This window comes from Scyliorhinus torazame, chromosome 19 (genome assembly GCF_047496885.1).
Source record: "Scyliorhinus torazame isolate Kashiwa2021f chromosome 19, sScyTor2.1, whole genome shotgun sequence".
Classification (NCBI taxonomy): Eukaryota; Metazoa; Chordata; class Chondrichthyes; order Carcharhiniformes; family Scyliorhinidae; genus Scyliorhinus; species Scyliorhinus torazame.
In genome coordinates this window covers 122,981,929-123,006,578 of record NC_092725.1, presented here as the reverse complement: position 1 = coordinate 123,006,578, position 24,650 = coordinate 122,981,929, and the positions used below count along the sequence as shown (strand labels likewise).

The 24,650-nt window shown below is 52.5% G+C and overlaps 1 protein-coding gene across 1 annotated transcript in view; it reads left to right on the top strand.

Moving 5' to 3' along the window:
• LOC140396480 (protein O-mannosyl-transferase TMTC2-like) overlaps positions 1-24,650 on the top strand; it is a 271,210-nt gene that overhangs the window by 234,342 nt on the left and 12,218 nt on the right. Inside the window, exon 11 of the mRNA XM_072485147.1 lies at positions 14,863-14,926. Within this exon, the coding sequence (XP_072341248.1) occupies positions 14,863-14,926 (64 nt within the window). The remainder of the gene's footprint in view (positions 1-14,862; positions 14,927-24,650) is intronic.

Below are 24,650 nucleotides of genomic sequence, written 5' to 3'. Positions count from 1 at the left end.
ATCTGGGCCTGGAGATTTATCAATTTTTAGACCTCTTAGTTTCTGACCCTGAAAATAATACCTGAGCAGAGTGTTCAGTGAGGTCATTCCAAGGAGTACTCAGTGGGAGTTGAGCAGGCTACGTGGCAAGGAACGCTGTTTCAGGGTTTGAAGAGTGTACAGTATTTTCTTAACGGAAGAAAACCAGAGGCTTCTTTACATGTTTGGAGAAAGCTTTGGTGGCACATCCAATCGTTATTGGCCATCCTGGGTGATTTGTCATTTTGTGCTACTATGCAGGTGTAGAGTGAAAGTACGGAGGCAATCGGAAAGTTGACCTCGACTGCAAGAGGGATTGAATGTAGGATTAGAGAGCTGTGTTCTTTTGACTGATGCCTTTGTGAGGCCTCATATGGTGATTTGTGTGGCCTGTTCATCTCCTGATCAAGGGTTGAAGTCAACCTCACATGACGGATTTGCAAACAAAGTGCACCCGACCTCATTGAAGAACTTGGGTTTTATTTGTGAAGTGGGAGAGATAATCAAATGGGTCTGTGGGCTGGACTGTGCTGTGAACTGTGAGGCAATCCATGTGAAGCATCAACAGCTCTGTGAGGGCTCTCTGTAGGGTCCATAGTGGGACACGGTAGCACAGTGGTTAGTATAATTGCTTCACAGCTCCAGGGTCCCAGGTTCGATTCCCGGCTTGGGTCACCATCTGTGTGGAGTCTGCACGTTCTCCCCGTGTCTGCGTGGGTTTCCTCCGGGTGCCCCGGTTTCCTCCTACAGTCCAAAGATGTGCAGGTTAGGTGGATTGGCCATGCTAAATTGCCCCATAGTGTTCAAAAAGGTTGGGTTGGGTTGGGTGGGGTTACTGGTTTACGGGAATAGGTGGGGGTGTGGGCTTTGGTAGGGTGCTCGTTCCAAGGGCCAGTATAGACTCGATGGGCCGAATGGCCTCCTTCTGCACTGTAAATTCTATGATTCTGTGCAGGGAAGAATTTTACCTTGGCTGGGGTTAGCACAGCTTCGCACTAATATTAAGGCCATTTTGGTTTGAGACTTGCAGGAGTCTCTGCAATTGGATGGTCCGCAGTGTTTGATACTCAGCAACCTAAAGTGCTGAGTTGCTACAAAGAAACCTCAAAACTCTTCAGCAGGATAACGATGTCAAGAGATATGGGCTTACAATGGGCGAGTGGCGATCGGGGATCAATCTACGCGGATTAGCGATCTTGAGAGGCCAAATGGTGTCCTTATGTTTCTCCTCCCTGTGGACCCAGATATCTGGTTCTGTACGAAAGAATTCTTTGCAAGGTCTGCCCCTCCATTGACAGCAAGTGTGATGATGACATGAGTGCATTCCTGTCAAAGTAGGATTTGATATTGTTTCCAAGTTGCCATGCATACAGGCTTTGTGAGGACATGGGAGAACATCTCAGTTCTACTTACCGGTGTCTGAGGTCGCTGGAGAACATACTTACCGGTGTCTGAGGCCGCTGGAGAACAGAGTGCTTTTCAGCTTTTAATGCATGCATTTAGCGGCAGGGCTCTGTAAATCAACAGAGTTTGGTACATGCAAAGGATCAAACCACTACAGGGCAGATGTTAAGTAGTACGATTTCATTCAGCTACATAAATCAAGGTACATGTAAGCAAAGTATAATGTCTGTTGCCAAAATTAAGCTGGGGCCTACCAGCTGGCAGAGGATAGAAAACCAAATAGTAAAGGAAATGTTTCAGCAGCTTACTTTGCCTGGAATCTGTAAGCCATCAAATGGTCACAGGCCTGGCTGTCACGTTGTACCCCAGCAATGGCCTCTGCATATATGTCCAAGACATCTTGGCTCCAGTCATCACCCTAGTTCATCGTCCTCATTATTGGAACATATGAACATGTGAACAAGGAATAGGCCATTCAAGGGGCAGCACGGTAGCATTGTGGATAGCACAATTGCTTCACAGCTCCAGGGTCCCAGGTTCGATTCCGGCTTGGGTCACTGTCTGTGCGGAGTCTGCACATCCTCCCCGTGTGTGCGTGGGTTTCCTCCGGGTGCCCCGGTTTCCTTCCACAGACCAAAGATGTGCAGGTTAGGTTGATTGGCCGTGATAAATTGCCCTTAGTGTCCAAAATTGCCCTTAGTATTGGGTGGGGTTACTGGGTTATGGGGATAGGGTGGAGGTGTCGACCTTGGGTAGGGTGCTCTTTCCAAGAGCCGGTGCAGACTCGATGGGCCGAATGGCCTCCTTCTGCACTGTATATTCTATGATAATCTATGAAACCCCTCGAGCATGCCCCAGCATTTAATATCATGACTGACCAGATAGTAACCTCAAATCTGCATCCCACCTACTCCGGATAACCTATTACCCTCTTGCTCACCAAGAATCTATCCACATCTACCATAACAATATTCAAAGACTCTGCTTCCACCACCTTTTCAGCAAGAGAGTTCCAAAGACTGACGACACTCCGAGTGAAAGAATTTCACCCCATCTCTGTTTTAAATGGGCGACCCCTTTATAGTGACCCCGAGTTCTAGATTCTCCCACAAGAGGAACTATTCTTTCCACATCCACCCTGTCAGGACCCCTCAGGATCTTATATGTTTCAATCAAGTCACCTCTTTTATTCCTCTAAACTCCAGTGGATACAAGCCCAACCTTTCCTCATATGACAACCTACTATTCCAGGTATTAGTCTGGTAAACCACTCTGAACTGATTCCAACACAGTCACATCCTTTCTTAAATAAGATTACCAATACTGTACACAGTACTCCAGATGAGGTCTCATCAATGTCCTGTACAACTGAAGCATAACCTCCCTATTTTTGTAATCCATTCCCCTCACAATAAATGATAACATTCTATTTGCTTTTCCAATTACTTGCTGCACCTGTATACCAGCGTTTTGTGATTCATGCACTCTGACACCCAGATCCTTCTGCACCGCAGAGCCCTGCAATCTCTCACCGTTTCGCTAATGTATTTATTTTTTATTCTCCCACCAAAATGGACAATTTCACATTTTGCCAGATCTTTGCCCAGTCATCTAACCTATCTACATCTTTTTGTAACCTCCTTTTGTCCTCTGCTTATCTTACTTTCCTACCTATCTTTGTGTCATCAGCAAATTTGGTAACCATCCCTTCAATCTCCTCATCCAAGTCATTTATATAAATTGTAAAGAGTTGAGGTCCCAGCATTGATCCCTGTGGCTCACCACTCATTACGTGCTGCCAATCACAAAAAGACCCATTATGTCTACTCTCTGTTTCCTGTTGGCCAGCCAATCTTCTCTCCATCCCAATATGTTACCTCCTATAGCATGAGCTTCATTTCCAACAAGAACCTTTGATGTGGCACATTATTAAATGCCTCCTGGAAATGCTTTTCGGAAAAACCATCTCAGTCCTCCATGAATCGCTCATCCAAGACATCCCTCACTTTGTAGTCTTTGCAGGGTGCAGCAGACAACGATGATTCAGGACATTCTGTGGTGATTATTGGAGAGCTCCATCTTAGTGGTCCAAACATGTGAAATTCCTCTTTTAGGTGGTCCACTGTCTGCTCAAATGTGAATGTTGTGAAGGCATGTGTATCATTGAATCTCTCCTCAGCAGCACTCCGTAAACGACGAACCGGCCTCATTAGCCAGGTCTTCTGGGGGCATCCTTTGTTCCCAAGGAGCCATCCCTCCAATCACTCAGGTCCTTCAGAAACATGTGGCACCTAGGACTGGTTCAGTATGTCGGCATTGTGAGAGGTCCCTGGGGACCGAACACAAACATGCAAGATTTGTCTTCTGTGATCAGGTATCAACTACCTGTTCAAAGAGTGGAGGTTTTTCCTATAGAATGTGAATGTTGAATTTGATGAATGTGACTGACTGTTGCAAGGGAGTTCTCGAGGCCACATGTGTGCAGTCAATAGCCCCTTGCAATCAGGAAACCTGTGATTGCTGCAAATCCAAATGCTCATGCAGGCTGGCTCATGGGATCCAGGCGGAATTGGAAAAACTGAACATGAGTCTCCTCCCAGATGCACTTATGTGTCGTACAAGTTACCATCCAAGTCACCAGTGCTGTCCTGGAAGGAACCATTGGCAAAGACGTTTACAGTGATGGTGACCTTTAATGCCACCACATGGGATTTTCTTCAAGTCCTGGCTGAGAAGCCAGCAGCTGTGAGCAACCACATCCAAGACATCTTTAAGGCACCTCAGGCATTGTGGTTTGCTCCTCTGTAAATAGCTGCATCGTCTGCAACATACCTGTGATTTGACCAATGCCCACATTGTGCTGGCCTCTGGTCACCAGCATTCTTTCCTTCTTGAGACCCTGCTGACTCATGCTGCTCAGGCCCTGTGCCAACCTGTGATGGACACTCCTCCTCTTCATCTAGATAAGAGCCAGTTGAAAGTCAAAGTTGCCTGGAACCTCCATCATCTAGGTCTCAGTCTCTGAATGAATTGCAGAAATCAATCTAATGAGCATAGTTGCAGTTTTGCCTCCATCTCAGTCACCAAACCAGGGCTTAGCCTGGCCTCCCTCTAGACATGGCAGCCTCACCCCACCCCTTCCAGATGAAGGACAGCCTGGAGGACCAGGGATGCGTGTTCCACCTGTCCATTTGTGACTGTGCATGGATATATTTCGCTTTGACTGGAGCGATGACAGTCATGTACAAGAACCCTCCCACAGACATTACTCGCGAGACTCAAGAGAGACCATGTCCTAGGCAGCATTGAAAGACGTACTATATGAGCCCTTGTCAGCCATGACCATTCACCCATGGAAGTTTGTAGTCGGGAGCTTGCTGCTAGTATGCCCCTTGGAAGCATCCACCTCCCTCGTTCCCTTCATCCCTGCCTCTGACAGAAGCAGATGGCAAATTGCGCAGAATGAACAGCAGCTTCAGATCTGGCTGCCAATGTTCTGTGACCTATGAACCAGGAAACAAAACTGCTGCTGTGTTCGCTTCACTATAGATGGGAGAACATAACAGAGCACGGTTTTCACACAAGTGTCTCGTGATCATTCGGCTGCCCCTTTAGTCAGCCAATTGTGTTCATCTTGAACTCTACCCACCCAAAAAAACCTTCCTCCCACTTTGAGAAGTTACATGTACAGAGGAACTGTATTGTGAGGACAATCCTCGAAGAATGGTGTGCATGAATTTCCGGACACGCTCCACCACCTTTGACCCTCCCCTGTCATCTACCAACTTTCCCCCATCACTGATCTTTTTTCTTCTTTTCGTTGCCAATCCACGTGGCCTGCACATCTTTGCGTTGTGGGGGTGAAACTCACGCAAACACGGGGAGAATGTGCAATCTCCACACGGACAGTGACCCAGAGCCGGGATCGAACCTCGGCTCCGTGAGGCAGCAGTGCTAACCACTGTGCCACCATGCTGTCCCCTTCCCCCACCACTGATGACCCACCTAATATACCCTCTCTGTCACCTTTGAACCTCTTTACACCTTTAACTGCCATCCTCCATATGCCTTCTCTCCCCTCTGAATCGACACCCATTACCATCTCCATGCCTCCCCTTACCCTGACCCCTCCCACCTGTTTTGTCCGTTATCGTGACCCGCCCCCAAGAAACCTTTGCTACCTGACTATTACCCTGGTCCTGCAATCCCACCCCTTTTCAGTCCTTCCTCTGACTGTGACTGTTCCCTCCAATGCCGAGGACCATCTTTCACCGTCCCTTCTCAGAAACTCCCTCCCTCACCCAACCAAAGTACCGTAGACCCAACGAGCAAGGCCCTTCGCTCCATCTCACAACATTGCACGCTTGCATTCCCTTACTGACTCCCTCCCTATCCCAGGCAGTACGTCTTCCTTCCCTGGAAAGCCTCCTGCACGCCCTCGCTTATCCTGCCTCCCATGTCCAGCCTTCGCGCAGTGGGGCCCACCAGCAACCAATCTCAATCAAGCGGCTGGCATTTGTGAGCGGTCCCCAAGAAGGCCAAAGCAATGGTTTACTCACTTAAAAAGCTTGGAAGAAGTCAAGCCGGCCAGGTGTACGGCACTTATATACAGTCGTAAATGTGAATGTTCTAATTTCTGACTGGCGGGAAATTAATTTGGAGGGGGACCTTAATTCTGATGAGCTGGCCTTTTGATGAGCATGCATGACATGCTAATGCATGCAAAAGGACTTCCCGACATTGTTCGTCAGGAAGCTCGACCCACCTTTGAAGTCCCGGCAAATTGATTATTGGCCTCATGCCCACCCACCAAGCTTTCCGTTGTTGTTGGACTTAGAAAATTCAACCCTTGATTTCCGCACATCCTTTTCTATTGCTTTTTTTTCAAACAACTGTCCAATTCCCTTTTCAAATAATTCATGAGCTCTGCTTCAGTGATTGTTTGCGGCAGAGGATTTCATGTTTTAAAATGCCTGCTGTGCAAATAAATTTGTTTTGTGATTATGTTAAAGCGGAGTCCTATCGTTACCATTGAGCCAAGCACTCAAAACCCTTCATCATGTCAAAAAACCTCAAGCTAGTCATCCGGAAACTTCACAGCTCTAATTTTTAAAAAATAGTCCTCAAGACAGGATTGCAATTGTGGTGAATCGGTTTGGTCAGCGGCAAGCATAAATAACAGCGTGGGAATATGATTTTGTCGCAATAACAGAAATACGGGCTTACAATGGTGAGGACTGGCTATTAATATACAGGGATAATAAATTATTCTGAAAAAATAGAGAAGGAAAAAAGGGAGGTGGGAGTAATGATTACGGAAGAAATCGCAATGTTAGAAAGAGAGGATTTCTTTGAGAGGTCAAGGACAGAGTCCATTTAGTTGGAGCTGAGAAGCAAAAGAGTTAATGTCTCTCATATGGCCCTCTTATGGACTGACTTCATTAACACTACACCCTGTATGCTTCATCCGATGCCAGTGCTTATGTAGTTACATTGTATATGTTGTGTTGCCCTATTATGTATTTTCGGTACACGTGACAATAAATAAATCCAATCCAATCTAATCTTTTGGGGGGTTTCAAAGGCCTCCAGCTAGTGTTCGAGAGAGGAAGAAACCGAGCGGGAAATCACAGAGATATGTCATAACTATAAAATGGTGATTCCAGGAATCTTTGAATATGCAAATATCAATTGGGATAATGTTAGAGCAAAGGGTAAAGAGGGGAGAAATTTCTGAACTGTGCTTAGGAGGACTTCCTTTAACGGTGTGGTTTCAGCTGTATTAATCGGAGGCATTGCTCGATCTGGTGTTGAAAAATGAGGTAGGTCAAGTGACAAAATGTCTGTGGGGGAACGTTTGGGTAAGAGTGATCATTCTATCATGAGATTTAAATTAGTAATAGAGAAGAACAAGGAAAAATCTAATTGGAGGAGGGCTAATTTCAATGCAGTGAGAAAGGATCTAATCAGTGTGAAATAAAACCAGAGACTGAAAGGACCAATCTGTGATATTTAAGGAAGAGGTGCTTCGGACATAGGCTAGGTACAGGCTGGGTAAGGATTCTCTGCATCAGTTAGGAGGACAGGCATACTAGCATCAGTTTCCTTGAAGGAGCCAAGAGCACCAGCATCGAGGGCATGTTCATCCAAAGCCAACTCCGCTGGGTTGGCCTTGTGCCTAGGATGACAAAGCCCCGACTGCCAAAGCAAATCTTCTTTACCCTGCTCAAGGAAGGCTTCCAAACAAGAAGAGGATAAAAGAAGTGTTTCAAAGATATCCCGAAAGCTCACAACATAGACGCCAATGCCTGGGAGACCCATGCTCAGAAGAGACCTACTTAGAGGATCCTTCTGATTGAAAGGACACAATTTTTTGAGGACACCCGACGGCAAAAGGAGGTCCGGAAAAGGAGCCTGAGAAAGGAATACCAGTGATCCAGAGTCTAAGGGTCAATCCCACCTCCCAGAAACACCTGCCAGGTGTGCGGTCGAAGATGCGGTTCTAGGATTAGGCTCATCAGCCATGCTAGAACCCACAGAACAAATGACCAGTAACACGGAATTTCTTAGGTGGACAATCATAATCATTAGTGAGTGATCTCCGAAGAAGAAGACATTCCAACAGGGGAAAAAGGGAGCCAAAAACAAGGCTTTTGGATAGGGATTATGATGAAAAAAAAGGAGGGCGCATGATGCATGTCACGGGTGTTTTCCAAGTGCAAACCAGGTCAAATAGATTGAGATTTGTATTGGTGTTTACTAGAGAAGAAGAATCTGACAAAATATGGACAGATGCAGAGATACTACAGGCAATAGATAGCATGAAAATTGAAAGGGAGAAGGTACTGGAAAAGCTGGATATGCTTACAGTAGATAAGTCACCTGGTCCGGATGGCTTGCATCCCAGTTTGCGAAGGCAGTTGAGGTGGAGATAGTGGAAGGAGTTGCCTTAATCTTTCCAGTATTTCCTATGGGAGAGTTGCCAGAGAATTGGAGAATGGCAAATGTGATATTTTATTCAAGAAAGGGTGCATGGACAGTCCTTGCAACGACATGCCGGTTAGTCTAACGTCAGTAGTGGTGGATATTTTGGAATCTATACTCAGTAAAAAATCTATAGGAACTTGGAACAGTTTGAGTTAATTAAAGACTGCCAGCATGGATTTGTAACAGATAGATTGCGCCTGACTCATCTAACTGGAATTTTTCATGAAGTAACAGAGATGGTTGATGAAGGAAATGGGGTGGATATTGGCCATATAGATTTAAAGAAATCATTTGACAATATACTACATAAAAGGCTGGTTAACTAAATTGGGCTAATGGAATAGGAGAGGCAGTGTGCAATTGGATAAAACATTGGCTGAAGGACAGAGAGCAGCAAATTGTGGTTGATGGCCGTTTTTCAGATTGGAGGGTGGTAGACAGTGGTGTTCCCCAAGGGTGAGTGATAGGATCACTGTCTCTTTGTTGTATGTCAATTAGTTGATCTTGGAATATGGAGTAAAATTTCAAAAAATGCTGACAATAACCAACTTGGAAGAGTGATGATGACACAAAATGTCTGCAACAGCTGGTAGAACGGGCAAACAAATGGCAGATGGATGTAGCACAGAGAGATATGGGATGGTGTGTTTAGACAGGAGAGACAGAGGGAGGCAATATAGATTTAATGGCACAATTCTAAGACACTGGAAAGTACTGAAGATCAGAGGGACTCTGCATATCCACAGATTCCTGAAGGGGGAAGGCAGGTAGATAAGATGGTTACGAAGGCATGTGGAATATTTGCCTTTATTAGCTGAGGCATAGAATACAAGAGCAGGGAAGTCATGCGGGAACTGCATAAAACACTGGCTAGACCGCAACTGGAGTGCTGCGCGCTGCTCCGTTCATCACCAATAAAAAGGATGTGATTGTACCGGGAGTGCGGAGAGGAGATTCACCAGGTTGCTGCCTGGGCTGGGGGGTCTGAGCAATGACTATAATCTGGGGCTGTTTTCCTTGGAGCAGTGAATGTTGAGGAGGGGTTTGATCGAGGTGTTAAAGATTATGAGGGGCACAGATAGGGTGGATAGGAAGGCACTTTTTCCATCAGTGCAGGGGGTCAATAACCAGGTCGTATAGGCTTAAGGTAAGAGGTAGAAGTTTAAGAGAGGAGTTGAGGAGAAACATTCTCACCCAGGGCGTGGGAGTCTGGAACTCATTTCCTAAATGGTGATTGAGTCAGAAACTCTAGTAACATTGAAGAAGTATTTAGAAATCCATTTCTGCTGTTGTAACCTCCAGGGCTATGTGCCAAGTGCTGGAAAATGGGATTAGTGCAGTCAGATGGGCCAAATGTCTCCTTCGTGCTGTAAACGTCTATGAATCTTTAAAGAGTGTGCAGGAGCAGAGGGACTCGGGGTGCATGTGCATCGATCCTTCAAGATGCATGTCATACTGAGAAAGTGTTTTAACAAAGTTTATGAGATCTTGGGCTTCATAAAGAGCGAAATGGGGCACGGCCTAATGGGTGCGCCACACCTGACTCGGGGTGTGACATAGCCGGAAAATCTCACGAGAGGCCTCTTGTGAGATTTATCCAGCTCGCATGCCTAGTGAGATGCCGGTGTGGGCAAAATGCCATCTGGGCATTGCCGGCCTGGCACGCTGGCAGTGTCACCTGGGCACCCTTGCAGTGCCTGGGTGGCACCCAGGTGGCATTTTGTCCACGCTGTGGATCGGACCCAGGGGTGTCCTGTCTTATTAGGTGGGGTGTGGGGCTCGATGACCCCCTTCTAGGTGAGTTAACATAAGAACATAAGAACTAGGAGCAGGAGTAGGCCATCTGGCCCCTCGAGCCTGCTCCACCATTCAATGAGCTCATGGCTGATCTTTTGTGGACTCAGCTCCACTTTCCGGCCGGAACACCATAACCCTTAATCCCTTTATTCTTCAAAAAACTATCTATCTTTATCTTAAAAACATTTAATGAAGGAGCCGCTACAGCTTCACTGGGCAAGGAATTCCATAGATTCACAACCCTTTTGGTGAAGAAGTTCCTCCTAAACTCAGTCCTAACTCTACTTCCCCTTATTTTGAGGCTATGCCCCCTAGTTCTGCTTTCACCCGCCAGTGGAACCTGCCCGCATCTATCCTATCTATTCCCTTCATAATCTTATATGTTTCTATAAGATCCCCCCTCGTCCTTCTAAATTCCAACGAGTACAGTCCCAGTCTACTCAACCTCTCCTCGTAATCCAACCCCTTCAGCTCTGGGATTAACCTAGTGAATCTCCTCTGCACACCCTCGAGTGCCAGTACATCCTTTCTCAGGTAACGAGACCAAAACTGAACACAATACTCCAGGTGTGGCCTCACTAACACCTTATACAATTGCAGCATAACCTCCCTAGTCTTAAACTGCATCCCTCTAGCAATGAAGGACAAAATTCCATTTGCCTTCTTAATCACCTGTTGCACCTGTAAACCAACTTTTTGCGACTCATGCACTAGCACACCCAGGTCTCTCTGCACAGCAGCATGTTTTAATATTTTATCATTTAAATAATAATCCCTTTTGCTGTTATTCCTACCAAAATGGATAACCTCACATTTGTCAACATTGTATTCCATCTGCCAGACCCTAGCCCATTCACTTAGCCTATCCAAATCCCTTTGCAGACTCCCAGTATCCTCTGCACTTTTTGCTTTACCACTTATCTTAGTGTTGTCTGCAAATTTGGACACATTGCCCTTGGTCCCCAACTCCAAATCATCTATGTAAATTGTGAACAGTTGTGGGCCCAACACTGATCCCTGAGGGACACCACTAGCTACTAATTGCCAACCAGAGAAACACCCATTAATCCCCACTCTTTGCTTTCTATTAATTAACCAATCCTCTATCCATGCTACTACTTTCCCCTTAATGCCATTCATCTTTATCTTATGCAGCAACCTTTTGTGTGGCACCTTGTCAAAGGCTTTCTGGAAATCCAGATATACCACATCCATTGGCTCCCCGTTATCTACTGCACTGGTAATGTCCTCAAAAAATTCCACTAAATTAGTTAGGCACGACCTGCCCTTTATGAACCTATGCTGCGCCTGCCCAATGGGACAATTTCCATCCAGATGCCTCGCTATTTCTTCCTTGATGATAGATTCCAGCATCTTCCCTACTCCCAAAGTTAAGTTCACTGGCCTATAATTACCCGCTTTCTGCCTACCTCCTTTTTTAAACAGTGGTGTCACGTTTGCTCATTTCCAATCTGCCGGGACCACCCCAGAGTCTAGTTGGTGGGGTTCCGGGTCTCATTAGGGGTCTCGAGATCGGGGCACATTTTAAAATTACGCCCAAGCTCTTCTTGCGCTGGCGAGCAGAGCTCCTCAGTGCAGGGGATGAGATTACTTGCAGTCTTGATGGGGCGTTACCCGCTGAGGCCCTGAAATAAATCTGTGCCCCATTAAATAGTGGAGCCTTTCTCGGGGTTGCGAGTGCTGGGAAAAACCCGGCTAAACGTGCCTGACGCGGGACTCTGTTTCATTTCCGTTGATCGTGCACATTAAGTACAAAGGCAGGGAAGTTATACTGAACTTGTATAAAGCTCTGATCCGGCTCCAATTAGAGCACTGTGTCCAATTCTGTTCACCACGTTTCAGGAAAGATGTGTAGGTCGCCCAGAGGAGGCAAAGGAGATTTATCAGAATTGTTCCGGAAAGTGGAAGGGTTTTGCTTCCTTGGAGCAAAGGAAGTTGAGGGGAGATTTGATTGAGGAGCATAAGAGTATAGCAGGTTTAGATAAGGTAGGCAAAGCAAAGCTCCTCTAACTTATTAACTAATTGTAAAGGACCAGGGGACACAGATTTATGATTTTGAACAAGAGATGCAGGGGGAACATAAGGAGGAACGATTTAACGCAGCGAGTGGTAATAACCTGGAACTTACTGTCCACGAGGGTGGAAACAATCAATGATTTCAAAAGGAAATTAGGTGGCACTTGAAGGAAATAAACTTACATGGCCATGGGGATCGAGTAGGAGAGCAGGACTGATTGGATTGCTCTGGTGGGAGCCAACATAAACCTCGATGGGTTGTGTAATCTGTGCCATAAATGACTCTTAGTTCTTGTGTTGCGCTCCCTGGTTATTTATAAATTTAGAATATCCAATTATTTTTTTCCAATTAAGGGACAATTTAGCACGGCCAATCCACCTAGCCTGCACATCTTTGGGTTGTGGGGGCGAAACCCACGCAAACACGGGGAGAATGTGCAAACTCCACACGGATAGTGACCCAGAGCCAGGATCGAACCTGGGACATCGGCGCTGTGAGGCAGCAATGCTAACTACCGCGCCACCGTGCTGCCCTGGTTCGAATGCCAACATGGCAGATTGCGTGAGTTCAGCTCAAATCTGGAATTAAAATTGTAATCATGACCAAGCAACCATTGTTGATTGGCATAAAAACTCATCTGGCTCGCTAATGTCCTTTAGGGAAGGAAATCTCCTGTCCTTACCTGGTCTGATTTACACGTGACTCCAGATCCACAGTAATGTGGTTAATTCTTAACTGCCCTCTGAAATGGCTGAGTGAGACCCTCAGTTAAAGGGCAAAACTGCACACAATACTTTAGGTGTGGCCTCACCAAGTCCCTGTACAGTTGCAGCAAGACACCTTTGCCCGTGTACTCCAGTGCACTTGCAATGAAGACCAACCATTCGCCATTTGCCTTCCAAACTGCTTGCTGTATCTGCATGCTTGGGCGCTTGTACCTTTACCATAAATTTGCAAACATTAAATGAAGACGCGAAGTAGGAAACACTGCAGTGAGTCACACATGAATACAAACAAAATTGTAAATAAAAGTACAAAATAATCTATAAATAATAGATAATATTTCCAATCAATCAGTGAACTTTTTCATTAAGGTGTTTTCCAGTGGAAGCTATGTAGGCCAGGAAGGTTTCCTGGTGTGCTGAATTGATCAATCTTGGTCAGACTGATGATAGGTGTGCCACGGCTAGTCACAAGACAAGCTGGGGAAGATCAACCAGACTTCCCACTCCTGATACAAAAGAAAAATACTGCGGATGCTGAAAGTAATATATAAAATACTGGAAATGCTCAGCAGGTCTCCTAGCATCTATGGGGAGAGTTGATGGGAGGGATTCTCTGATCGCCGACGCCGAAATCGCATGCGGCGATCGGCCACAGAATCCCCGTTTACGACCAAATCGGAGGCGGCGCCACTTTCGCGATGCTCCACCCCCTCCAAAGCGGGGTACTCAGAGAGTACTCCGCGTGCCGAATCGACGACCTCAGGATGTTGCTTGAGGCCCACCCCCGATGCTCTGTCCCCGACCGGCCGAGTTACCGCTCGCATGTGGTCGCATCCATCGGGAATTCGGCTTGGCGGCTGCGGACTCATCCAACAGTCGGGGGAGGGCCAATCCGTGGGCAGGGGGGACTCTGTCTGGGGCTGGGGGCACTGTGGGGTGGTGTCCGGGCGCTCGAGCCGGCCAAAGAGGGGGCACTATTCCGCAGGCCAGGTCCGCGAGCGGCCGGTGCCATGTTGCATGGCGCGGCCGCTGAAGGCCGCCACCATACGCATGCGTCGCCATGGACCCAGCAATTCTCCTTGCCGCATCGGCAGCTGGAGCTGGGTGCTCTACGCTGCCTCCCTGCTAGCCCCCAGTCAAACGGAAGGCTGGTGGCCGTTTTACACCATTTTGTCTGTCGTAAAACGCCACCGTTTACACGCCGGTGTGGGGACATAGCCTCAAAATCTGAGAATCCAGCCCAATGTTTGCACACAAAAAATTCACCAACCAGAAATGGATGTTACCAAACCGGTTGAATAGTTCCCAACATTTTATACCACTCATCATCATTCTCAGTGGCTCCAGCTGAAAAGTGGGTGTGTATAAATATTGTATGAGGACAGAATCTAGTTTGTTTCTGATATTCCGTACTCATGTTAACAGCCTGGACTCATACTTGAAGATTGGATATCTAGACCAGATACATGAAGGGGTGTTTGGCACCATGGAATCACTTGTCAACAGGGCTTGCCACCTTACATCAGGGAAGGAAGGAAATAGTGTGGGATGTGTATCAATGTTTAATGTTATGATCGGTATTTCAGGTACATTGCTGAAAATTACCCGCCAAAGCCAACACTTTGTTGTTTTTGAGTGTTTACACTTAAAATGCAATTTAGCTGCCAGTAATTTACTTCTATACTTACTAACAGTTTGGGAATTGTCCCAAATGCTGCAGGTACAATACATAACAGGGTTTCTTTAGCTATCTGGTGCATTTGCCACACTGTGTCCTCCCTGTTGAACATCTGGTAGCACTGTCCGCTTTTCTATCTAAAATGTAAACCAGTTTTCTGACACGTGTCTGAAATCAAATTTCATTTCATTTGAAAACTGTTTTTTGTTCCTCAGACAAGCTGGCCTGAATAATGCAGCTGAGAAACATTATGGATTGGCAGCCGCACTGCGAGCAAATGTAAGTGAATCCAATCATAAACAGAACAGCAACATCCCATGATTAACGCAGTCTTCTATCCATTACATCATCCGAAAACAATGCACTCCCCTTCTCCCCCTCCTATTAAATGCACTTAAGGTTGAATCTGAGGGATCACACTACGCTTGGCAGTAGAGAGCTATTTGTATGCCTACCTGGTGTTGATGTTTGAAGAATGGAAGCAAGGTGTTCGCTTTCTCGAAATGTTTTTAAAAAATTGTGGTAATTTTTTTAAGTGCCCAAGCAGGACTAACCTTTCCAATTTGGTTCAATTCTGTTCTGAACTTATATTCCACACAGTATTAAGGTCGGATGGTGTGAGAGAGTCTCCCTGAACGATCTTGTGGTGCTAAACTTCAGATTTACATCTGGTCCTGACTCTAGGGCGAAATTCTCCGTTATCGGCGGAAAGTCCGCCGATCGGCGCAAAAAACGGCGCAAATCCGACTTGCATCACGTCGGAAAAATGGGTCGATAGTCTCCGGCCCGAAATGGGCTAGCAGCGACGTAACGGGATCCGCGCTTGCGCAGTGGTTCACGCCGTGCAGCGTCATACGCGCTGCACGGCATGACGGCTCATAAGGCCGCGCTGCTCCCCCCCACCCGACCGGAACACCCGACCGCAGCACCCGACTGGATGGCTGGCCGTCGCTCAGCCCCGAGGTTCGAGTCACGCGATGTGGAGGCGCTCCTGGACGTGGTGGAGCAGAGGAGGGACGCCCTGTATCCCGGGCACGGCCGCAGACGTGCCCCACGCCACAGCCGGCGTCTATGGAGGGAAGTGGCAGAGGCCGTCACCGCTGTGGCCCTGACACCACGGACAGGCACCCAGTGCCACAAGAAGATGAACGACCTCGTCAGAGCAGGCAGGGTGAGCCTCCCCATATCCCCCCCTCCCCCATATCCCCCCTCCCCCATATCCCCCATATCCCCCCTCCCCCATATCCCCCCATATCCCCCCTCCCCCATATCCCCCCCTCCCCCATATCCCCCATATCCCCCCTTCCCCATATCCCCCCTCCCCATATCCCCCCTCACCCATATCCCCCCTCCCCCATAATCCCCCCTCCCCCATATCCCCCCTCCCCCATATCCCCCTCCCCCATATCCCCCATATGCCCCCTCCCCCAAATCCCCCATATCCCCCCTCCCCCATATCCCACATATCCCACTCCCCCATATCCCCCCTCCCCCATATCCCCCCTCCCCCATATCCCCCCTCCCCCATATCCCCCCTCCCCCATATCCCCCATATCCCCCTCCCCCATATCCCCCACATCCCCCCTCCCCATATCCCCCATATCCCCCCTTCCCATTATCCCCCATATCCCCCCTCCCCCATATCCCCCCTCCCCCATATCCCCCATATCCCCCTCCCCCATATCCCCGATATCCCCCCTCCCCATACCCCCCATATCCTCCCTCCCCCATATCCCCCCTCCCCCATATCCCCCCTCCCCATATCCCCCCTCCCCATATCCCCCATATCCCCCCTCCCCCATATCCCCCCTCCCCCATATCCCCCATATCCCCCTCCCCATATCCCCCCTCCCAATATCACCCCTCCCCCATATCCCCCCTCCCCCATATCCCCATATCCCCCTCCCCATATCACCCATATCCCCCCTCCCCCATATCCCCCCTCCCCATATCCCCCCTCCCCATATCCCCCCTCCCCCATATCCCCCCTCCCCCATATCCCCCCTCCCCCACATCCCCATATCCCCCCTCCCCATATCCCCCATATCCCCCCTCCCCCATATCCCCCCTCCCCATATCCCCCCTCCCCCATATCCCCCATATCCCCCCTCCCCATATCCCCCTCCCCATATCCCCCCTCCCCCATATCCCACCTCCCCCATATCCCCCCTCCCCCATATCCTCCATATCCCCCTCCCCATAACCCCCCTCCCCATATCCCCCCTCCCCCATATCCCCCCTCCCCCATATCCGCCCTCCCCATATCCCCCATATCTCCCCTCCCCATATCCCCCCCTCCCCATATACCCCCTCCCCCATATCCCCCTCCCCCATATCCCTCATATCCCCCCTCCCCCATATCCCCCATATCCCCCATCCCCCATATCCCCCCTCCCCCATATCCCCCATATCCCCCCTCCCCCATATCCCCCCTCCCCATATCCTCCCCTCCCCCATATCCCCCCTCCCCCATATCCTCCCCTCCCCCATATCCCCCTCCCCCATATCCCCCCCTCCCCCATATCCCCCATACCCCCAAGTGAATCCAGCCCTAACCTTAACCTCTGCAATGCACGCGCAACCGATGGCGTGCATTCATATACCTGCCTAACACTGTTGCCTTTTACCCCTGCCCCCCCCCCCCACAGGAGAAGCGCGCACACAACAATAGGGAGCATGTGAGGACTGGAGGAGGGCCCGCTGATGAGAGGCCACTGACCGTACACTAGGAAAGGGCCCTGGAACTGGCTGGCGGACCTGAGGACCGGGAGGTTGCTGATGCAGAGGTCGGGGGCGTACTAGCGAGTGAGCCACCGACAGCCCGTCCCCATATCCCCCCCTCCCCTATATCCCCCTCCCCGTATCACCTGATCACTGCCTGATGTCTAACCATGCATTCTTCATTGTGTATCGCAGGACCAAACGTCCAGGCACCCATCCCCGCAGATGCAGACCGCCCGCAGGATGCCCCTCGGAGACCACAGGAGACGGAGAGACCCGCACCCTCCAGCATGCGACGCCCGCAGGATGCCCCTCGGAGACCACGGGAGACGGAGAGACCCGGACCCTCCAGCATGCGACGCCCGCAGGATGCCCCTCGGAGACCACGGGAGACGGAGAGACCCGCACCCTCCAGCATGCGACGCCCACAGGATGCCCCTCGGAGACCACAGGAGACGAAGAGACCCGCATCCTCCAGCATGCGACGCCCGCAGGATGCCCCTCGGAGACCACGGGAGACGGAGAGACCCGGACCCTCCAGCATGCGACGCCCGCAGGATGCCCCTCGCACAACACGGGAGACGGAGAGACCCGGACCCTCCAGCATGCGACGCCCGCAGGATGCCCCTCGCACACCACGGGAGACGGAGAGACCTGGAGCAACAGGGAGACGACACCCCCGTCACGTGCGGGAGCGACCACCCAGCGACGAGGGGGGCTGCCACAGGCCCCCGTCACATCTGAGCCAGGACACTACTACCCAGGACACCACTACCCAGGACACCACTACCCAGGACACCACTACCCAGGACACCCCTACCCGGGACAGCACTACCCAGGAAGACGAAATACCGGACAGTGACTCAGAGTGGATGGGTGGAGACGAACCCCCACCCCAAAGTGCCATGGACTCAGAGTGGGACGAAGAGCACGACACAACGCCACTGCTGTCACCAACACCCTCCACCATCGCAGAAACACTCACCACGGTTGGGCACTTTAGTGATGAGGCGTCTGGTACACTCACTGGTGCGCACAACACAGACGTCCCGGTACAGCAGGTGGAGGTAGGAGCAGCAGAGGGACCGGGCGGTCGGAGGGCAGCCCAGCCCAAGCGAACATCTGCCGCCCAGAGGGATCCCGGGTTCCTGCAGTTACCACACCCACACAGAGATCCGATGCAACCACCGACCCGGAGACGAGCGAAGAGGGTGACGGGCAGCTTGCGGCGGCTGCGGTCGCAGGTGGAGGAGTCCACCCGCGTCCAGGAGCTGGGAGTGGTGCCGATCATGCGTGCCACCAAGGCCGACACCGCACGGGTGGTGTCCACGGTGGAGGCAATGGGTGCGACGGTGTCAGACATGGGGAACGGTTTGCGAGGCCTGGGGCCTTCCGTGCAGGCGGCGTCTGTGGCCCAGGAAATGGCTGCCCTCTCACAGGAGACCATGTGCCAGTGCCAGCGCCAGATGGCAGAGGCGCTCAACGCCATAGCCCAGTCTCTGCAGGCCATGGCCCAGTCTCAGCAGGCCATGGCCGAGTCTCTGCAGGCCATCGCTGAGGGCATCGGCGCCAGTGGCCATGTGCGACCCGGCATCGCACTGTCACAGACAGGGTTTGCCAACCCCCTGGGCTCCATGGCTGCAAACCTGCAGACCCCTGTCGATACCAGCACGGGCCTCCAGGACTGGCAGCACCAGATGTCGGGGGGGCGTCGGATGGTCAGTCCGTTCGCATCCCCCACCCATGTAGAGGCATGGGGGCCATCGGGCACCCCGAGTGAGGAGGAGGTTGTGTGGTCCGTCCCGGCTCCCTCTGTAGGGGAGGTCCCGGTACACCGCGACACCTCGGACTCTCCCCTTCCGTCCCAGGTGCATCGGGTGGGCAACAGGCAGGACAGGCTGGCAGCTCGCCATCCCAGTCGCCCGGGCCGCAGCCTGGCCCATCTAGGCCAGGACGCCCCAGGAAACGGCCGCCAAAGGGATCCAGTGTCAGAGGGCAGGAATCACAGGAGTCCACCTCCAGTTCTGCTGTACCGTCTGGGGAACCACGTAGACGTAGTCAAAGGGCCCGTAAGGCCAAACAATTAGACACTGAGTAAGTTGGCACGGGTGCAGGGCACAGATGAGTTTTAGGGGCTAGGGCACGTGCATGAACTCCTTTGGTTATTAAAGTCAATGTTACACCTACCGAAGCTGCCTTTGTGCTCTGTCCAAAGTGTGCGGGGGTGTCATGTACGTTGAGCGTAAGTGTGTGTGTGAGGGGTGGTCTTACCTCAGCCCCAGGTGAGTCTGCCCCCTTCCCCTTGGGCCGCCATCAACATCCCCCGGGCAGAGGACGGGACCGTGCGCTGCAGTGTCACAGCCGCATGCAGGGATGGTCCGGGTGGATGGTGGTACTGTGGCCATGGGTCAGACATAGTCCAACGATGTAGAGCCAGGAGCTCATCGCAGGGCGGGTTGTCATCATCCTCCATGGCCTGCGATAGACACGCGTCCACCCGCAACTGTGTGAGCCCGGCCCATTGTGCCGCAGGTGGATCGGCAATGGGGGGGGGGTGTGGTGTGCATGCGGGTGGGGTGGGTGGGGTTGGGGAGGGGGGTGAGGGTGCTGGGTGGGTGGATGGGTGGGGGTTGTGGGTGGTCGGCTGTTGCCATGGTGTGCGGTCTGTGGCCATACTACCCGATTCCCACGCCCATCTAGTCAGTGAAGCGGGCGTCTATCAGTCTGTCCCGTGCCCGCTGGGCCAGCCGGTAACGGTGGACAGCCACCCGCCTGTGTCTACCCCGTTTGCCCTGACCATTGCCCCCATCCCCCTCATCTGGGGAGGACTGGGCCTCTTCCTGCTGCTCCTCCACTCCGCCCTCCTCTGCCTGCGGCACATCGCCCCTCTGCTGGGCTATGTTGTGCAGGACGCAGAACACCACAATGATGCGGCTGACCCTATCTGACCGATACTGGAGGGCGCCCCCAGAGAGGTCCAGGCACCTGAAACGCATCTTCAGCACGCCAAAGCACCTCTCGATCACTCCCCTTGTCGCTACATGGGCATCATTGTAGCGGTTCTCCGCCTCATTGCGTGGCCTCCGTATAGGCGTCATCAGCCACGATCGCAATGGGTAGCCCCTGTCGCCCAGCAACCAACCCCTCAGCCGGGGATGGCGTCCCTCGTACATGCCGGGGATGGATGACCGCGACAACACGAATGAGTCGTGTACACTGCCTGGGTGACGGGCGCAGACGTGCAGGATCATCATGCGGTGGTCGTAGACCACCTGTACGTTCATCGAATAGGTCCCCTTCCTATTAGTGAACACGGCCCTGTTATCTGCAGGTGGCCGCACGGCGACGTGCATCCCATCGATCGCGCCCTGGACCATGGGGAACCCGGCCACGGCAGAGAAGCCCACGGCCCGGGAATCTTGGCTGGCCCGGTCCACGGGGAAGCGGATGTAGCGGTGCGCCATGGCATATAGGGCATCTGTCACTGCCCGGATGCACCGGTGCACCGATGTCTGCGATATGCCGGACAGGTCCCCACTCGGTGCCTGGAAAGACCCCGTTGCATAAAAGTTCAGGGCCACCGTAACCTTGACGGACACGGGGAGAGGGTGTCCCCCGCCAGTGCCACGCGGTGACAGGTGTGCCAGCAGGTGGCAGATGTGTGCCACGGTTTCCCGGCTCATCCGGAGTCTCCTCCTGCATTCCCGGTCCGTGAGGTCCTGGTATGACTGCCGGGGCCGGTACACACGGGGCGCCCTCGGGTGCCTCCGTTGCCGTGGGGCCGCGACGTCCTCCTCCCCCTCCTCGTCCTGTCGGTCAGGTGTCCCTCCAGCCTGGGCGGCTGCCGCCTGCCCCTCTGCGGCAGCCTGCGCCTGCTCTCTGGCACGCTCCTCCTCCTCCTCCTCCTCCTCCTCATCCAGGACAACATAGACATGAGCGGCTGCCACCACGGCTGCCAACATCGCTGGATGATCTGAAAACATGACGGCCTGGTGGGGGGGAGGGGAACGACGACATGTCATCATTGCCCATATCCCCTCCTCCCCCAAGCCAGGTGGCACGGACCGCATGGGTCCAACTGTTGGAGGCTGGCACCTGGCCAGGTGAACCAACTCACTTGCCCTCCCATCCCCCTCCTCGGCACGGACCCCCCCCCCACCTCCACCCCGGCACGGACCCCCCCCCCCAACCTCACCCCGGCACGGACCCCCCCCCAACCTCCTCCCCATCACGGACCCCCCCCCAACCTCCACCCCGGCACGGAGCCCCCCCCCAACCTCCACCCCAGCACGGACACCCGCCCCCAACCTCCACCCCGGCACGGACCACCCCCAACCTCACCCCGGCACGGACCCCCCCCACCCTCCACCCCGGCACGGACCCCCCCCCAACCTCCACCCCGGCACGGAGCCGCCCCCCAACCTCCACCCCAGCACGGACACCCTCCCCCAACCTCCACCCCGTCACGGACCCCCCCCAACCTCACCCTGGCACGGACCCCCCCCCCAACCTCCACCCCGGCACGGACCCCCCCCCAACCTCCACCCCAGCACGGACCCCCCCCCCCCCCAACCTCCACCCCGGCACGGACCCCCCCCCAACCTCCACCCCAGCACGGATCCCCCCCCAACCTCCACCCCGGCACGGACCCCCCCACAACCTCACCCCGGCACGGACCCCCCCCCCCCAACCTCCACCCCGGCACGGACCCCCCTCCCCCCCAACCTCCACCCCAGCACGGACCCCCCCCCCCAACCTCCACCCCAGCACGGATCCCCCCCAACCTCCACCCCGGCACGGCACGGACCCCCCCCCCAACCTCCACCCTGGCACGGAACCCCCCCAACCTCCTCCCCGGCACGGACCCCCCCCCCCAATCTCCACCCCAGCACGGACACCCCCCCCAACCTCCACCCCGGCACGGCACGGACCCCCCCCCAACCTCCACCCCGGGCACGGACCCCCCCCCCAACCTCCACCCCAACACGGACCCCCCCAACCTCCACCCCGGCACGGACCCCCCCCCCAACCTCCACCCCGGCACGGCACGGACCCCCCCCCAACCTCCACCCCGGCATGGCACGGACCCCCCCCAACCTCCACCCCGGCACGGCACGGACCCCCCCCCCATCCTCCACCCCGGCACGGACCCCCCATCCACCTCCCCGGCACGGACCCCCTCCCGGCACTCCCCCGGAGCCCAGCCTGCTCTAACCCCCCCCCCCCCCCCCCCCCCGCCGCACACACACACACACAAGCCGAGACACACCTCTCCTCACGCATTCAGACTGCGGCCACGCCATTGCCTGCCCAGAGCCAACCCCCCAGGCCGTCACTCACCTCCACGCTGGTCGGCGTGAGCCTGGAGCACCGGGTCACGCCGATGAAAAGGAGGTTTAATTTACGTCGACGTGAACGGTCATCACGTCGACGGGACTTCGGCCCATCCGGAAGGGCGAATATCGGCAGGCCGAAAATCGGCTGCCTAGCGCAGACCCGTGACATTCTCCGCGGCAGCGGCGACATTAACGCCCCGCCGACTTTTCTCCCTTCGGAGACTTCGGCAACCGGCGGGGGCGGGATTCACGGCGGCCAACGGCCATTCTCCGACCCTCTGGGGCGTCGGAGAATGACGCCCTAGAGTCTTGCTGCGACCTTAGGGCTGATGGAACAGTGGAATTTGTGCCCTAAAACACTAAATCTGTTTTCCCCATTTCAGTACACAGTAAGTATGCTATGGCAGAAAGTAATATATTTCAAAACACGCAAGATTCTCTCAGCATGTTTCTCAGCGGTGATAGATGGTCCCCCCATGGCCGGCGGTGAGATCTTCTACTCCCACCACAATCACTGGAATTTCCCAATGAATCCACCCCCCTCCACCGGGACACCCGCACCAAGCGGGGGTACACCATCGACTGGACCGGAAGATCCCGCCAGCGTGGACAGCCAGACGATCTTGCCCACTATTTTATTAATAGGACAATTTTTAGTGCGGTAATGCTGACATTAAGTACCTCTGCAGATAGATGAAGAGTTGATGGAGAACCTGTGGTGGAAGAAATGAGGGTAATCCACAGCAAAATGATTCTTTTTCAAGAAATGGTATTTAATTATGCACTTAACACATAACCATTAGAAATTATGAGGTAAAGTTGTGGCTTTATAAACACTATACACTTTGTGACAGCGTGCAGTAAACAGATATGCACTTAAATTTATTTTTGTCGAAGTTGGCAGTCATTATTTTGTTCTGAGCACAAATACTTGCTACACATCAAGACGCATTACTACCCTTATTGCAAAAAGCCTTATTCAGTGGTGATGTAAACAGTTCATATGGTTTTCAGACACTGGGCACGATTCAGCGACCATGTTGTGCCCGGTGTGGATCCAGGCACGATGGGTGAATCGCACGCGAACCTCAAATCGGCCTCCATGCCAGGCACAAAACCTCGCTTGTGTCAACTGACTCACTCCGCCCAGAGCAAGGGCAAGATCCAGATCTGAATATTTAACTCATTTCAATGCCTGGACACCGGCCGGGTTCACCCAACACCCAGGACTTCCGCCCCTGGGAGACCTTGCCAGGGCGCCATTTAGTACTGGTCCACACAAATGTGGACCAGTCGTAACAACACCTGGGATAGCCTCCCAGGCCATTGGAGATCCTGGGATGGTCGAGAAAAGGGCAGAGTTAAACCATGGCACTCCTCCTGGGTACCTTGGCACTGCTAGAGTGCCATGCTGGCAGTGCCAGAGTGCCCAGGTCTCAGATTGATACTGTCGGGGATCGGGCCTGGGGGACCTTGTCAGGGAGAGAGGGGCAGTTCCGGGGCCTCCCCAAGGTTGGGGGTGAGGGGCATTCAAAAAACATGTTGGAGGAGCTTGAAACTGGGGGGGGGGGGGGGAGTTCGGGGGCTGCTGTACAAAATAGTGCCTCATTTTGCGAGGAGCCTTTCAGCTCGCCAGCAGGGAATCCCTCTGAGATCGGCCCTGGCGGAGAGAATCTCCCTGAGACCAAAAGAAAAGGCAAAGTGCCGTTGGATAGCGGGAAGTTTCTCAGTGCTGCAGCCACTGGGAAACACCCCACTAAAAGCACCAGTCAGCATGCTTTAACCTGAGTGCGCTGAATTGTACCCACTATATTGAAAGATTTATTTATAAGTAAAGTGGGTTTCATATATGCATTTTTATGTTTTATAATATGGGTTACAAAAAAAGCTTGTTATATTGATAATATTGGTAAATTAAAGCATCATTTTTAATTAATATTATTTTT